Source organism: Oncorhynchus masou, chromosome 24 (genome assembly GCF_036934945.1).
Source record: "Oncorhynchus masou masou isolate Uvic2021 chromosome 24, UVic_Omas_1.1, whole genome shotgun sequence".
In the NCBI taxonomy this organism is placed as follows: Eukaryota; Metazoa; Chordata; class Actinopteri; order Salmoniformes; family Salmonidae; genus Oncorhynchus; species Oncorhynchus masou.
Genome location: NC_088235.1, coordinates 113,909,280 through 113,926,674, shown reverse-complemented (window position 1 = coordinate 113,926,674; position 17,395 = coordinate 113,909,280). Strand labels below are relative to the sequence as shown.

The following is a 17,395-nucleotide window of genomic DNA, read 5'->3' as shown; positions in this document are numbered from 1 at the left end:
TCTGTACATGTACCTGTATCTGTACCTATACCTGTACCTGTATCTGTACATGTACCTGTATCTGTACCTGTACCTGTATCTGTACCTGTACCTGTATCTGTACCTGTATCCATATACCTGTATCTGTACATGTACCTGTATCTGTACATGTACCTGTATCTGTACATGTACCTGTATCTGTACTTGTACCTGTATCTGTATCTGTACCTGTACCTATACATGTACCTGTATCTGTACCCGTACCTGTACCTGTATCTGTACCTGTACCTGTATCTGTACCTGTACCTGTATCTGTATATGTAACTGTATCTATACCCGTATCTGTATCTGTACTTGTATCTGTATCTGTACTTGTATCTGTATCTGTACTTGTATCTGTATCTGTACCTGTATCTGTACCTGTATCGGTACCTGTACCTGTATCTGTACCTGTATCTGTACTTGTATCTGTATCTGTACTTGTATATGTACCTGTATCTGTACTTGTATCTGTACCTGTATCTGTATCTGTACCTGTATCTGTACCTGTATCTGTACCTGTATCTGTACTTGTATCTGTACCTGTATCTGTAACCTATACCTGTACCTGTATCTGTACCTGTATCTGTATCCATATACCTGTATCTGAATCTGTACCTATTCCTGTACCTGTATCTGTACATGTACCTGTATCTGTACATCTACCTGTATCAGTACCTATACCTGTACCTGTATCTGTACATGTACCTGTATCTGTACCTGTATCTGTACCTATACCTGTATCTGTACCTGTACTTGTATCCATATACCTGTATCTGTACATGTACCTGTATCTGTACATGTACCTGTATCTGTACTTGTACCTGTATCTGTACCTGTATCTGTACCTGTATCTGTACCTGTATCGGTACCTGTACCTGTATCTGTACCTGTATCTGTACTTGTATCTGTATCTGTACTTGTATATGTACCTGTATCTGTACTTGTATCTGTACCTGTACCTGTATCTGTACCTGTATCTGTACCTGTATCTGTACCTGTATCTGTACTCGTATCTGTACCTGTACCTGTATCTGTACCTATACCTGTACCTGTATCTGTACCTGTACCTGTATCTGTACCTGTATCTGTACCTGTACCTGTATCTGTATCTGTACATGTACCTGTATCTGTACATGTACCTGTACCTGTACCTACACCTATACCTGTACCTGTATCTGTACCTGTATCCATATACCTGTATCTGTACCTGTATCTGTACATGTACCTGTATCTGTACATGTACCTGTATCTGTACCTATACCTGTACCTGTATCTGTACATGTACCTGTATCTGTACCTGTATCTGTACCTATACCTGTACCTGTATCCATATACCTGTATCTGTACTTGTACCTGTATCTGTACCTGTATCTGTACTTGTACCTGTATCTGTATCTGTACCTGTATCTGTACCCATACCTGTATCCATACCCGTACCTGTACCTGTATCTGTACTTGTATCTGTATCTGTACCTGTATCTGTACCCGTACCTGTATCTGTACCTGTATCTGTACTTGTATCTGTATCTGTACTTGTATATGTACCTGTATCTGTACTTGTATCTGTACCTGTACCTGTATCTGTACCTGTATCTGTACCTGTATCTGTACTTGTATCTGTACTTGTATCTGTACCTGTACCTGTATCTGTACCTATACCTGTACCTGTATCTGTACCTGTATCTGTATCCATATACCTGTATCTGTACCTGTATCTGTACCTGTATCTGTACCTATACCTGTACCTGTATCTGTACATGTACCTGTATCTGTACCTATACCTGTACCTGTATCTGTACATGTACCTGTATCTGTACCTGTACCTGTACCTGTATCTGTAGCTGTACCTGTATCTGTACCTGTATCTGTACCTGTATCCATATACCTGTATCTGTACATGTACCTGTATCTGTACATGTACCTGTATCTGTACATGTACCTGTATCTGTACTTGTACCTGTATCTGTATCTGTACCTGTACCTGTATCGGTACCTGTACCTGTATCTGTACCTGTAACTGTACTTGTATATGTACCTGTATCTGTACTTGTATCTGTACCTGTATCTGTATCTGTACTTGTATCTGTACTTGTATCTGTACCTGTACCTGTATCTGTACCTATACCTGTACCTGTATCTGTACCTGTATCTGTACCTGTATCTGTACCTGTACCTGTATCTGTACCTATACCTGTACCTGTATCTGTACATGTACCTGTACCTGTATCTGTACATGTACCTGTATCTGTATCTGTACCTATACCTGTACCTGTATCTGTACATGTACCTGTACCTGTACCTGTATCTGTACCTATACCTGTACCTGTATCTGTATCCATATACCTGTATCTGTACATGTATCTGTACATGTACCTGTATCTGTACTTGTATCTGTACCTGTATCTGTACTTGTACCTGTATCTGTATCTGTACCCGTACCTGTATCTGTACCTGTACCTGTATCCATATACCTGTATCTGTACCTGTATCTGTACCTGTATCTGTACTTGTATTTGTACTTGTATATGTATCTGTACTTGTATCTGTACTTGTACCTGTACTTGTACCTGTATCTGTACTTGTATCTGTACTTCTACCTGTACCTGTATCTGTATCTGTAACTTGAGTTGAGTCCTTTTCACAACCACCAACCATTACATTTATGTTACCTGTAGTTGAGTTGAGGCTAAGTGCCTGTGCAGTGAAAGGATACTCCCCTCCTTGCTTGTCTCCTGCATGCTCTCCATCCCAGGAAGGGCAGCTGCCACACGTCGAAACAGCTGGAGAGAGACAGAGGGAGAGGAAATAAACAGAGAGAGGAGGAGGGAGATAGATAGACAGAAACAGAGGGGGGAGAGAGAGAGAAAGAGAGAGAGATATACAGAGAGAGAGAGAGAGAGAGAGAGAGAGAGAGAGAGAGAGAGAGAGAGAGAGAGATACAGAGAGAGAGAGGAAATAAACAGAGAGAGGAGGAGGGAGATAGATAGACAGAAACAGAGGGGGAGAGAGAGAGAGAAAGAGAGAGAGATATACAGAGAGAGAGAGAGAGAGAGAGAGAGAGAGAGAGAGAGAGAGAGAGAGAGAGAGATACAGAGAGATACAGAGAGAGAGAGGAAATAAACAGAGAGAGGAGGAGGGAGATAGATAGACAGAAACAGAGGGGGAGAGAGAGAGAAAGAGAGAGAGATATACAGAGAGAGAGAGAGAGAGAGAGAGAGAGAGATATACAGAGAGAGAGAGGAAATAAACAGAGAGAGGAGGAGGGAGATAGATAGACAGAAACAGAGGGGGGAGAGAGAGAGAGAAAGAGAGAGATACAGAGAGAGAGAGAGAGAGAGAGAGAGATACAGCGAGAGAGAGAGGAAATAAACAGAGAGAGGAGGAGGGAGATAGATAGACAGAAACAGAGGGGGGAGAGAGAGAGAGAAAGAGAGATACAGAGAGAGAGAGAGATACAGAGAGAGAGAGAGAGAGAGAGAGAGATACAGAGAGAGAGAGGAAATAAACAGAGAGGAGGAGGGAGATAGATAGACAGAAACAGAGGGGGAGAGAGAGAGAGAGAGAGGGGAGAGGGGAGAGAGAGAAAGCGGGGGAGAGAGAGTTAGTACACTGTGACTCATGCTATGTCCATAACCGGGGAGAGACTGTCTGCTACCAGACAGAGAGAATGTCTCATCCATTCATCTCCCTCACCTGTGGACGACCCAATCACCTCGCTGAGAAAGGAAGCTCCATCATGCACTGAGCCAGGGATATAGCTCACACATTATAAAGCACTCACACAGTCAGTAACACAGTCACACAGTCAGTCAGTCACACTGGTGATAGTCAGCTTGACATACCCTCTCGGTCTGGATGAGTTGGGTGATAGCCAGCTTGACATACCCTCTCGGTCACACTACTTAATCTGTGGTGCCATTCTAGGGACTACTGCCCTCTCATAACATTCCAAGTCAATTATAGTGCATCTGTAATCTCTCATAGTACAGGAGGAAGAGGGATGGATCATTAGAGCTACCCAATGACTTCCCAGAGGCTGTTCTCTGCGTGTTACTATAGTGTGGGAGACCAGAGGCTGGTCTCTCAGCGTGTTACTATAGTGTGGGAGACCAGAGGCTGGTCTCTCAGCGTGTTACTATAGTGTGGGAGACCAGAGGCTGGTCTCTCAGCGTGTTACTATAGTGTGGGAGACCAGAGGCTGGTCTCTCAGCGTGTTACTATAGTGTGGGAGACCAGAGGCTGGTCTGTCAGCATGTTACTATAGTGTGGGAGACCAGAGGCTGGTCTCTCAGCAGGTTACTATAGTGTGGGAGACCAGAGGCTGGTCTCTCAGCTTGTTACTATAGTGTGGGAGACCAGAGGCTGGTCACTCAGCGTGTTACTATAGTGTGGGAGACCAGAGGCTGGTCTCTCAGCGTGTTACTATAGTGTGGGAGACCAGAGGCTGGTCTCTCAGCGTGTTACTATAGTGTGGGAGACCAGAGGCTGGTCACTCAGCGTGTTACTATAGTGTGGGAGACCAGAGGCTGGTCTCTCAGCGTGTTACTATAGTGTGGGAGACCAGAGGCTGGTCTCTCAGCGTGTTACTATAGTGTGGGAGACCAGAGGCTGGTCTCTCAGCGTGTCACTATAGTGTGGGAGATCAGAGGCTGGTCTCTCAGCGTGTTACTATAGTGTGGGAGACCAGAGGCTGGTCTCTCAGCGTGTTACTATAGTGTGGGAGACCAGAGGCTGGTCTCTCAGCGTGTCACTATAGTGTGGGAGACCAGAGGCTGGTCTCTCAGCTTGTTACTATAGTGTCCCCCACTAGGGAAGACCACCAGACAGGATCAGGGTCCCTGCAGAGCTGCTAAAGGTTACAACAAGTCCTGCTGTCCCAAATGGCAATTCCCTTTATAGTGCACAACTGTTAAAACAGGGCCTATAGGGTAGTAGTGCACTACTTTAGACCAGGCCCTATAGGGAATAGTGCACTAATTTAGACCAGGCCATATAGGGGAAGAGTGCACTACTTTAGACCAGGCCATATAGGGGAATAGTGCACTACTTTAGACCAGGCCCTATAGGGGAATAGTGCACAACTGTTAAACCAGGGCCTATAGGGTAGTAGTGCACTACTTTAGACCAGGCCCTATAGGGAATAGTGCACTAATTTAGACCAGGCCATATAGGGGAATAGTGCACTACTTTAGACCAGGCCATATAGGGGAATAGTGCACTACTTTAGACCAGGCCCTATAGGGGAATAGTGCACTACTTTAGACCAGGCCATATAGGGGAATAGTGCACTACTTTAGACCAGGCCATATAGGGGAATAGTGCACTACTTTAGACCAGGCCATATAGGGGAGTAGTGCACTACATTAGACCAGGCCATATAGGGGAAAAGTGCACTACTTTAGACCAGGCCATATAGGGTAGTAGTGCACTACTTTAGACCAGAACATATAGGGTAGTAGTGCACTACTTTAGACCAGGCCATATAGGGGAATAGTGCACTACTTTAGACCAGGCCCTATAGGGGAATAGTGCACTACTTTAGACCAGGCCATATAGGGGAATAGTGCACTACTTTAGACCAGGCCCTATGGGGTAGTAGTGCACTACTTTAGACCAGGCCCTATAGGGTAGTAGTGCACTACTTTAGATCAGGCCCAATAGGGGAATAGTGCACTACTTTAGACCAGGCCATATAGGGGAATAGTGCACTACTTTAGACCAGGCCATATAGAGGAATAGTGCACTACTTTAGACCAGGCCCTATAGGGTAGTAGTGCACTACTTTAGACCAGGCCAAATAGGGGAGTAGTGCACTACTTTAGACCAGGCCCTATAGGGTAGTAGTGCACTACTTTAGACCAGGCCATATAGGGGAATAGTGCACTACTTTAGACCAGGCCCTATAGGGGAATAGTGCACTACTTTAGACCAGGCCATATAGGGGAATAGTGCACTACTTTAGACCAGGCCATATAGGGGAATAGTGCACTACTTCAGACCAGTCCCTATAGGGGAGTAGTGCACTACTTTAGACCAGGCCCTATAGGGTAGTGGTGCAATACTTTAGACCAGGTCCAATAGGGGAATAGTGCACAACTTTAGACCAGGCCATATAGGCGAATAGTGCACTACTTTAGACCAGGCCATATAGGGGAATAGTGCACTACTTTAGACCAGGCCCTATAGGGGAATAGTGCACTACTTTAGATCAGGCCATATAGGGGAATAGTGCACTACTTTAGACCAGGCCATATAGGGGAATAGTGCACTACTTTAGACCAGGCCATATAGGGGAATAGTGCACTACTTTAGACCAGGCCATATAGGGGAATAGTGCACTACTTTAGACCAGGCCATATAGGGGAATAGTGCACTACTTTAGACCAGTCCCTATAGGGGAGTAGTGCACTACTTTAGACCAGGCCCTATAGGGGAATAGTGCACTACTTTCTAACAGGCCATATAGGGGAATAGTGCACTACTTTAGACCAGGCCATATAGGGGAATAGTGCACTACTTTAGACCAGGCCATATAGGGGAATAGTGCACTACTTTAGACCAGTCCCTATAGGGGAGTAGTGCACTACTTTAGACCAGGCCCTATAGGGGAATAGTGCACTACTTTAGACCAGGCCATATAGGGGAATAGTGCACTACTTTAGACCAGGCCATATAGGGGAATAGTGCACTACCTTAGACCAGGCCATATAGGGGAATAGTGCACTACTTTAGACTAGGCCATATAGGGGAATAGTGCACTACTTTAGACCAGGCCATATAGGGGAATAGTGCACTACTTTAGACCAGACCCTATAGGGAGTAGTGCACTACTTTAGACCAGGCCATATAGGGGAATAGTGAACTACTTTAGACCAGGCCATATAGGGGAATAGTGCACTACTTTAGACCAGGGCATATAGGGGAATAGTGCACTACTTTAGACCAGGCCCTATGGGGTAGTAGTGCACTACTTTAGACCAGGCCCTATAGGGTAGTAGTGCACTACTTTAGACGAGGCCATATAGGGGAATAGTGCACTACTTTAGACCAGGCCATATAGGGGAATAGTGCACTACTATAGACCAGGCCCTATAGGGGAATAGTGCACTACTTTAGACCAGGCCATATAGGGGAATAGTGCACTACTTTAGACCAGGCCATATAGGGGAATAGTGCACTACTTCAGACCAGTCCCCATAGGGGAGTAGTGCACTACTTTAGACCAGGCCCTATAGGGTAGTAGTACAATACTTTAGACCAGGTCCAATAGGGGAATAGTGCACTACTTTAGACCAGGCCATATAGGCGAATAGTGCACTACTTTAGACCAGGCCATATAGGGGAATAGTGCACTACTTTAGACCAGGCCCTATAGGGGAATAGTGCACTACTTTAGACCAGGCCATATAGGGGAATAGTGCACTACTTTAGACCAGGCCCTATAGGGTAGTAGTACAATACTTTAGACCAGTCCCCATAGGGGAATAGTGCACTACTTTAGACCAGTCCCCATAGGGGAATAGTGCACTACTTTAGACCAGGCCAAATAGGGGAATAGTGCACTACTTTAGACCAGGCCTATAGGGGAATAGTGCACTACTTTAGACCAGGCCATATAGGGGAATAGTGCACTACTTTAGACCAGGCCATATAGGGGAATAGTGCACTACTTTAGACCAGGCCATATAGGGGAATAGTGCACTACTTTAGACCAGTCCCTATAGGGGAGTAGTGCACTACTTTAGACCAGGCCATATAGGGGAATAGTGCACTACTTTAGAACAGGCCATATAGGGGAATAGTGCACTACTTTAGACCAGGCCATATAGGGGAATAGTGCACTACTTTAGACCAGGCCATATAGGGGAATAGTGCACTACTTTAGACCAGTCCCTATAGGGGAGCAGTGCACTACTTTAGACCAGGCCCTATAGGGGAATAGTGCACTACTTTAGACCAGGCCATATAGGGGAATAGTGCACAACTTTAGACCAGGCCATATAGGGGAATAGTGCACTACTTTAGACCAGGCCATATAGGGGAATAGTGCACTACTTTAGACCACTCCCTATAGGGTAGTAGTGCACTACTTTAGACCAGTCCCTATAGGGTAGTAGTGCACTACTTTAGACCAGGCCCTATAGGGAGTAATGTACTACTTTAGACCAGGCCATATAGGGTAGTAGTGCACTACTTTAGACCAGGCCATATAGGGGAGTAGTGCACTACTTTAGACCAGGCCCTATAGGGAGTAATGTACTACTTTAGACCAGGCCATATAGGGGAATAGTGCACTACTTTAGACCAGGCCATATAGGAAGATAGTGCACTACTTTAGACCAGGACATATAGGGGAATAGTGCACTACTTTAGACCAGACCATATAGGGGAATAGTGCACTACATTAGACCAGGCCATATAGGGGAATAGTGCACTACTTTAGACCAGGCCATATAGGGGAATAGTGCACCATTTTAGACCAGGCCATATAGGGGAATAGTGCAATAGTTTTGACCAGGCCCTATAAGGGAATAGTGCACTACTTTTGACCAGGCCCTATAGGGTAGTAGTGCACTAGTTTAGACCAGGCCATATAGAGTAGTAGTGCACTACTTTAGACCAGGCCCTATAGGGTAGTAGTGCACTACTTTAGACCAGGCCCTATAGGGTAGTAGTGCACTACTTTAGACCAGGCCCTATAGGGTAGTAGTGCACTACTTTTGACCAGGGCATATAGGGGAATAGTGCACTACTTTAGACCAGGCCATATAGGGGAATAGTGCACTACTTTAGACCAGGCCATATAGGGGAATAGTGCACTACTTTAGACCAGGCCATATAGGGGAATATTGCACTACTTTTGACCAGGCCCTATAGGGGAATAGTGCACTACTTTTGACCAGGCCCTATAGGGTAGTAGTGCACTACTTTAGACCAGGCCCTATAGAGTAGTAGTGCACAACTTTAGACCAGGCCCTATAGGGTAGTAGTGCACTACTTTAGACCAGGCCCTATAGGGTAGTAGTGCACTACTTTTGACCAGGCCATATAGGGTAGTAGTGCACTACTTTAGACCAGGCCCTATAGGGTAGTTGTCATGTCTTGTTATGTCTGTTCCTGTCCTTTCTCTTCACTCTGTCTCTCTCTGCTGGTCTTTTTAGGTTACCTTCTCTGTCTCTCGTTCTTCAGCTGTTCTACATCTCCCCTAACTAGCTCATTCACTCCTTCCCACCTGTTCTCTCTTCCCCCTCTGATTAGGTCTCTATTTCTCTCTCTGTTCCTGCTACTTTCAGTGTCTGATTCTTGTTTGTGTTTTTGATGCCAGAAGCAAGCTGTCGTCCCGTTTGCTTCCACCTTGTCCTATCCTGTCGGAGTCTGCCTGGCAGGTGCATCCTGCATTATACTAACGTTCTTTTTGTTCCATTGACTACGTTGGAAGAGGATTTATGCCATTCCTGTTTTTCATTAAAGAACTCTGTTTTCTGTTAAAACCGCTTTTGGGTCTTCACTCAAGTACATAACAGAAGAATCAGACCAAGAATGGACCCAGCGGCTCCGGACCCTTTTCACTCCGCCGTCGAGATCCAGGGAGCGATGCTAGGCAGACACGAGGAGGAATTGTCTGCTGCTCGACATGCCGTTGAGACCCTGGCCGTCCAAGTCTCCGACCTCACAAGACAGGTTCACCAACTCCACCTCGATCCACCGCCCACTTCCAGGGTTTCCGAGTCTCCGGAGCCCAGGATCAACAACCCGCCGTGTTACTCTGGGGAGCCCACTGAGTGCCGCTCATTCCTCACTCAGTGTGATGTGGTGTTCTCTCTCCAGCCCAACACTTACTCCAGGAGCGCAGCCCGCATCGCCTACGTCATTTCTCTCCTTACCGGACGGGCGCGTGAGTGGGGCACGGCAATCTGGGAGGCGAGGGCTGAGTGTATTAACCAGTATCAGGACTTTAAGGAGGAGATGATACGGGTTTTTGACCGTTCTGTTTTTGGGGAGGAGGCTTCCAGGGCCCTGTCTTCCCTATGTCAGGGGAATCGATCCATAACGGATTATTCTATTGAGTTTCGCACTCTCGCTGCCTCTAGTGACTGGAACGAGCCGGCTTTGCTCGCTCGTTTTCTGGAGGGTCTCCTCGTCGAGGTTAAGGATGAGATCCTCTCCCGGGAGGTTCCTTCCAGTCTGGACTCCTTAATAGCTCTCGCTATTCGCATAGAGCGACGGTTTGATCTTCGTCGCCGAGCTCGTGGAAAGGAGCTCGCGTTCTCCGTTGCTCCCCTCTCCACATCACTGCCACCTGCCGCATCACTGCCACCCTCCTCCGCCGGCTCGGATGCTGAGCCTATGCAGCTGGGGGGTATCCGCATCTCGGCCAAGGAGAAGGAACGGAGAATCACCAATCGCCTCTGTCTCTACTGCGGCTCCGCTGGTCATTTTGTCACCTCATGTCCAGTAAAAGCCAGAGCTCATCAGTAAGAGGAGGGCTACTGGTGAGCGCAACTACTCAGGCCTCTCCTTCTGGATCACGCACTACCTTTCCGGTCCATCTCCGCTGGCCCGGTTCATCTGCTTCCTGTAGTGCCTTGATAGACTCTGGGGCGGAGGGCTGTTTTATGGACGAGACCTGGGCTCGGGAACATGACATTCCTCTCAGACAGTTAGGGGAGCCCACGGCCTTGTTCGCTTTAGATGGTAGTTCTCTCCCCAAGATTCAGCGTGAGACGCTGCCTTTAACCCTCACTGTCTCTGGTAATCATAGCGAAACCATTTCTTTTCTAATTTTTCGTTCACCTTTTACACCTGTTGTTTTGGGTCATCCCTGGCTAGTGCGCCATAACCCTTCTATTAATTGGTCTAGTAATACTATCCTATCCTGGAATGTTTCTTGTCATGTGACCTGTTTAATGTCTGCTATCCCTCCTGTTTCCTCTGTCTCTTCTTCACAGGAGGAGCCTGGCGATTTGACAGGGGTGCCGGAGGAGTATCACGATCTGCGCACGGTGTTCAGTCGTTCCAAGGCCACTTCTCTCCCTCCACACCGGTCGTATGACTGTAGTATTGATCTCCTTCCGGGAACTACTCCCCCCGGGGTAGATTATACTCTCTGTCGGCTCCCGAACGTAAGGCTCTCGAGGATTATTTGTCGGTTTCGCTCGACGCCGGTACCATAGTCTCCTCCTCCTCTCCCGCCGGAGCGGGGTTTTTTTTTGTTCAGAAGAAGGACGGGTCCCTGCGCCCATGCGTGGATTATCGAGGGCTGAATGACATAACAGTTAAGAATCGTTATCCGCTTCCTCTTATGTCTTCAGCCTTCGAGATCCTGCAGGGAGCCAGGTTTTTCACCAAATTGGACCTTCGTAACGCCTACCATCTCGTGCGCATCAGGGAGGGGGACGAGTGTAAGACGGCGTTTAACACTCCGTTAGGGCACTTTGAATACCGGGTTCTTCCTTTCGGCCTCGTTAACGCTCCAGCTGTCTTTCAGGCACTAGTTAACGACGTCCTGAGAGACATGCTGAACATTTTTGTTTTCGTTTACATGGACGATATCCTGATTTTTTCACCGTCTCTCTCGATTCATGTTCAGCACGTGCGACGCGTCCTCCAGCGCCTTTTGGAGAACTGTCTTTATGTGAAGGCTGAGAAGTGCACTTTTCATGCCGCCTCTGTCCCTTTTCTCGGTTCCGTTATTTCCGCTGAGGGCATTAAGATGGATCCCGCTAAGGTCCAGGCTGTCATTGATTGGCCCGTTCCTAAGTCACGCGTCGAGCTGCAGCGCTTTCTGGGCTTCGCTAATTTCTATCGTCGTTTCATCCGTAATTTCGGTCAGGTGGCAGCTCCCCTCACAGCCCTTATTTCTGTTAAGACGTGCTTTAAGTGGTCCGTTTCCGCCCAGGGAGCTTTTGATCTTCTTAAGAATCGTTTTACATCCGCACCTATTCTTGTTACACCTGACATCTCTAGTCAGTTTGTTGTTGAGGTTGACGCGTCAGAGGTGGGCGTGGGAGCCATTCTTTCTCAGCGCTCTCTCTCTGACGGCAAGGTCCATCCTTGCGCGTTTTTCTCTCATCGCTTATCGCCGTCAGAACGTAACTATGATGTTGGTAATCGCGAACTGCTCGCCATCCGCTTAGCCCTAGGCGAATGGCGACAGTGGTTGGAGGGGGCGACCGTTCCTTTTGTCGTTTGGACTGACCATAGGAACCTTGAGTACATCCGTTCAGCCAAACGACTTAATGCGCGTCAGGCTCGTTGGGCTCTGTTTTTCGCTCGTTTCGAGTTTGTTATTTCTTATCGTCCGGGCTCAAAAAACACCAAGCCTGATGCTTTATCTCGTCTCTTCAGTTCTTCTGAGGTCTCCACCGACCCCGAGGGGATTCTCCCTGACGGGCGTGTTGTCGGGTTGACTGTCTGGGGAATTGAGAGGCAGGTAAAGCAAGCACTCGCTCACACTCCGTCGCCGCGAGCTTGTCCTAGGAACCTTCTGTTCGTTCCCGTTCCTACTCGTCCGGCCGTTCTTCAGTGGGCCCACTCTGCCAAGTTAGCCGGCCACCCCGGCGTTCGGGGTACGCTCGCTTCCATTCGCCAGCGTTTCTGGTGGCCCACTCGGGAACGTGACGCGCGTCGATTTGTCGCCGCTTGTTCGGTCTGCGCGCAGACTAAATCTGGGAACTCTCCTCCTGCCGGCCGTCTCAGACCGCTTCCCATTCCCTCTCGACCGTGGTCTCACATCGCTTTAGATTTTATCACCGGACTGCCTTCATCAGCGGGGAAGACAGTTATTCTTACGGTTGTCGATAGATTCTCTAAGGCGGCTCATTTCATTCCTCTCGCTAAGCTCCCTTCTGCTAAGGAGACGGCTCAGATCATTATCGAGAATGTTTTCCGAATTCATGGCCTTCCGTCTGACGTCGTTTCCGACAGAGGCCCGCAGTTCACGTCTCAATTTTGGAGGGAGTTTTGCCGTTTGATTGGGGCTTCCGTCAGTCTCTCGTCCGGCTTTCATCCCCAGTCTAACGGTCAAGCCGAACGGGCCAATCAGACTGTTGGTCGCATTTTACGCAGTCTTTCTTTTCGTAACCCTGCGTCTTGGTCAGAACAGCTCCCCTGGGCAGAGTACGCCCACAACTCGCTTCCCTCGTCTGCTACCGGTCTATCTCCTTTTCAGAGTAGCCTCGGGTACCAGCCTCCGCTGTTCTCATCTCAGCTCGCCGAGTCCTGCGTCCCCTCCGCTCAGGCTTTTGTCCAGCGTTGCGGCGCACCTGGAAGGGGGTCAGGTCGGCACTTTGCCGTAATAGGGCGCAGACTGTGAGGGCCGCTAATAAGCGTAGGACCAAGAGTCCTAGATATTGTTGCGGTCAGAGAGTATGGCTCTCCACTCAGAACCTTCCCCTTAAGACAGCTTCTCGCAAGTTGGCCCCGCGGTTCATTGGTCCGTTCCGTATTTCTCAGGTCATTAATCCTGTCGCAGTGCGACTTCTTCTCCCGCGCTATCTTCGTCGCGTTCACCCGGTCTTCCATGTCTCCTGTGTTAAGCCCGTTCTTCGCGCCCCCGCTCGTCCCCCCCCCCCATCCTTGTCGAGGGCGCACCCATCTACAGGGTTCGTAAGATTTTGGACATGCGCCCTCGGGGCCGTGGTCATCAGTACCTAGTGGATTGGGAGGGGTACGGTCCTGAGGAGAGGAGTTGGGTTCCCTCTCGGGACGTGCTGGACCGTTCGCTGATCGATGATTTCCTCCGTTGCCGCCAGGTTTCCTCCTCGAGTGCGCCAGGAGGCGCTCGGTGAGTGGGGGGGTACTGTCATGTCTTGTTATGTCTGTTCCTGTCCTTTCTCTTCACTCTGTCTCTCTCTGCTGGTCTTTTTAGGTTACCTTCTCTGTCTCTCATTCTTCAGCTGTTCTACATCTCCCCTAACTAGCTCATTCACTCCTTCCCACCTGTTCTCTCTTCCCCCTCTGATTAGGTCTCTATTTCTCTCTCTGTTCCTGCTACTTTCAGTGTCTGATTCTTGTTTGTGTTTTTGATGCCAGAAGCAAGCTGTCGTCCCGTTTGCTTCCACCTTGTCCTATCCTGTCGGAGTCTGCCTGGCAGGTGCATCCTGCATTATACTAACGTTCTTTTTGTTCCATTGACTACGTTGGAAGAGGATTTATGCCATTCCTGTTTTTCATTAAAGAACTCTGTTTTCTGTTAAAACCGCTTTTGGGTCTTCACTCAAGTACATAACAGTAGTAGTGCACTACTTTAGACCTGGCCCTATAGGGTAGTAGTGCACTACTTTAGACCAGGCCCTATAGGGTAGTAGTGCACTACTTTAGACCAGGCCCTATAGGGTAGTAGTGCACTACTTTAGACCAGGCCCTATAGGGTAGTAGTGCACTACTTTTGACCAGGGCCCAAAAAAGCCATTTCGGATGCATCTGAAGGAGTGTCACCGAAACAAATGTCAGGGTGGTCACTTAATGTGTTTTTTTGGTTTGAAAGGATTTTAGCTATTGTTCCTATAAGCAATCTATCAAAACATATCCTCATTTGACCTTCATGGACCTGGACATGAAATATTAGATAAAAGCATGACACAAGAAGGCATACATCTCTATTCATCATCATTTGTTTGGTCAGTCATTTTAAAAGCATAAAAGCAGTTACAAATCCACTTAGTCTGGATGAAGATATTATTTATTTATGCCATTTTTAAAGCATAAGGCTTCTGAAACTTAATTAAATGTATGTTGTTCTCTAATTCTCGCAAAAAAACAAACATTTTCAGATGGACTACATATTTAGTCATTGAATGGTTCTCCCATCGATTGGGTTTCCGTCTATACATATCTGGGCATTTGGATTGACAAGAATATAAAAATATACTGATGCTCAGATTTAAAGTGGGTCCCATTATTTTTTAAATAAATCTAGGCTCTCCCTAAAAAGCAAGAAGGCGATTGTACAGTCAACTTTTCCTGACAGTTCTTGACAACGGTGATACTATTTCCCAGAATGCAGCAGCCACTACTCTTAAACTTTTTAACGCCGTCTACCATAGCACCCTGCGCTTTATCACATGTGACAGTTTCAATACTCCTCACTGATTCCTGTATCAACAGTTTGGCTGATCCTCATTAAAGTCCTGTAGATCACTTCACTATTCCCTTTTTGTTTTCAACGCCCTACTACACAAGCTTCCCTACATCCTGACTTCCCTACTTCCCGACTTACCGACTTCCCGACATACCGACTTACCTAACTTCAGTGTTAAAGCATGAAAACATGAGTTTCCGAAACCTGTTCACTCCTCGGGTCTCCACCAAATTAGGTTTACCCCCCCCCCCTTTTTTGAATAACTTGCAGAACTCGCTGCATCTTCATTCCCTGGTGCCGTTTAGGAGTCTAATGTTGAATTTGTTAAATGAGAATTACATCTGTTTTGATTAAACATAAACATGTATTGTAGTGTTGAAATGGTCGTTTAAAAATAAATTGTAATCTGTATTATTAGAATTTTTTCTTTTAAACTTGTGCTATTTCCTGTCCAACGTTGAATTTGTTTAACTTGTTAACCTCAGGGCACCATTGAAAATGAGACCCTGGTCTCAATGGGGTCCCCTGGCAAGATGGTGCCGACAGACATGGTAGCTCTGCTTTTAGCTCCTAAGCAACTTTGCAGTATTTCGTTTTTGTGTGTGTTATTTCTTACATTATTAGCCCAGAAATGTTTTGCGTTATTACATACAAACGGAAATAACTTTTGGATATCAGAGCGACGCATTAAGACCAGGAATACAACTTTCCTGAATTGTGTCCTTAGTTCGTACCCCCAGGGGCAATTGAACTTATCCCAGAGGCTGCTCCAAGACGCCACCGGCGGAGAAGAGGTATTCAGAGTGGAATTCTAGTCCGACTCAGGAGGCGTGCACACCGTCCACCGCTTCCGAGAATATTACTAGCTACTGCTCAGTCTCTGGACAATAAAGTAGACGAGCTCAGGGCGAGGATCTCCTTCCAGAGAGACATCAGGGACTATAAAATACTCTGTTTCATGGAATCATGGCTCTTTCCGGATATACTGTCCCCATCCATATATATATGTATATTCCCCCTCAAGGCGTTATCACGACGACCCTCAAGGAACTACACTGAACTTTGTGCAAACTGGAAACCACAAATCCTGAGGCCGCATTTATTGTAGTTGGGGATTTCAACAAAGAAAATTTGAGGAAAATGCTACCGAAGTTCTATCAACACATTGACTGTTGTATTCGTGCTGCTAAAACGCTTGACCACAGTTACTCCCCGTTCCAGGATGCCAACAAGGCCCTCCCCTGCCCTCCCTTCGGCAAATCAGGTCAATACTCCATTTTTGCTCGTCTTTTCCTATAGGTAGAAACTCAAACAGGAAGTACCCGTGCTAAGGTCTATTCAACGCTGGTCTGACCAATCACAATCCATGCTTCAAGAATGTTTTGATCACGCGGACAGGGATATGTTCCCGGTTGCCTCTGAGAATAACATTGACATATATGCTGACACGGTGACTGAGTTCAACAGGAAGTGTATAGGGGATGTTGTTTCCACTGACGATGAAAACTTACCGAGACGAGAAACAGTGGATGTCTGGCAGCATTCAAGCAAAACTAAAAGTGCAAACCACCGAATTTAACCACGGCAAGGTGACTGGGAATGTGGTTGAATACAAACAGTGTAGTTATTCCCTCCGTAAGGCAATCAAACAGGCAAAACGTCAGTATGGAGACAAAGTCGAGTCGCAGTTCAACGGCACCATGAGACGTATGTGGCAGGGTCTACAGACAATCACTGATTACAAAGGGAAAACCAGCCACGTCACGGACACCGACGTCTTGCTCCCAGACAAGCTAAACACCTTCATCGCCCGCTTTGAGGATAACACAGTACCACCGACGCGGCCCGCTACCAAGAAATGTGGGCTATCGTTCTCCGTGACAGACGTGAGTAAGACATTTAAATGTGTTAACCCAAGCAAGACTGCCGGCCCAGTCGGCATCCCTAGCCTCATCCTCAGAACATGCGCAGACCAGCTGGCTGGAGTGTTTATGGACAGATTCAATCGATCCCTATCCCAGTCTGCTTTCCCCACATGCTTCAAGATGTCCACCATTGTTCCTGTACCCAAGAAAGCAATTGAACTAAATGACTATCGCCCTGTAGCACTCACTTCTGTCATCATGAAGTGCTTTGAGAGACGAGTCAAGGACCATATCACCTCTACCTTACCTGCCACCCTAGACCCACTTCAATTTGCTTACCGCCCCAATAGATCCACATATGATTCAATTGCCATCACACTGCACACTGCCCTAACCCATCTGGACAAGAGGAATACCTACATCAGAA

At 47.2% G+C, this 17,395-nt stretch overlaps 1 protein-coding gene across 1 annotated transcript in view; it reads right to left on the bottom strand.

The window, feature by feature from the left end:
- Nucleotides 1-17,395, bottom strand: part of rab6ba (RAB6B, member RAS oncogene family a) — a 204,090-nt gene that overhangs the window by 46,430 nt on the left and 140,265 nt on the right. The window contains exon 7 of the mRNA XM_064933248.1: nucleotides 2,735-2,801. Coding sequence (XP_064789320.1) covers nucleotides 2,735-2,801 — 67 coding nt within the window. The remainder of the gene's footprint in view (nucleotides 1-2,734; nucleotides 2,802-17,395) is intronic.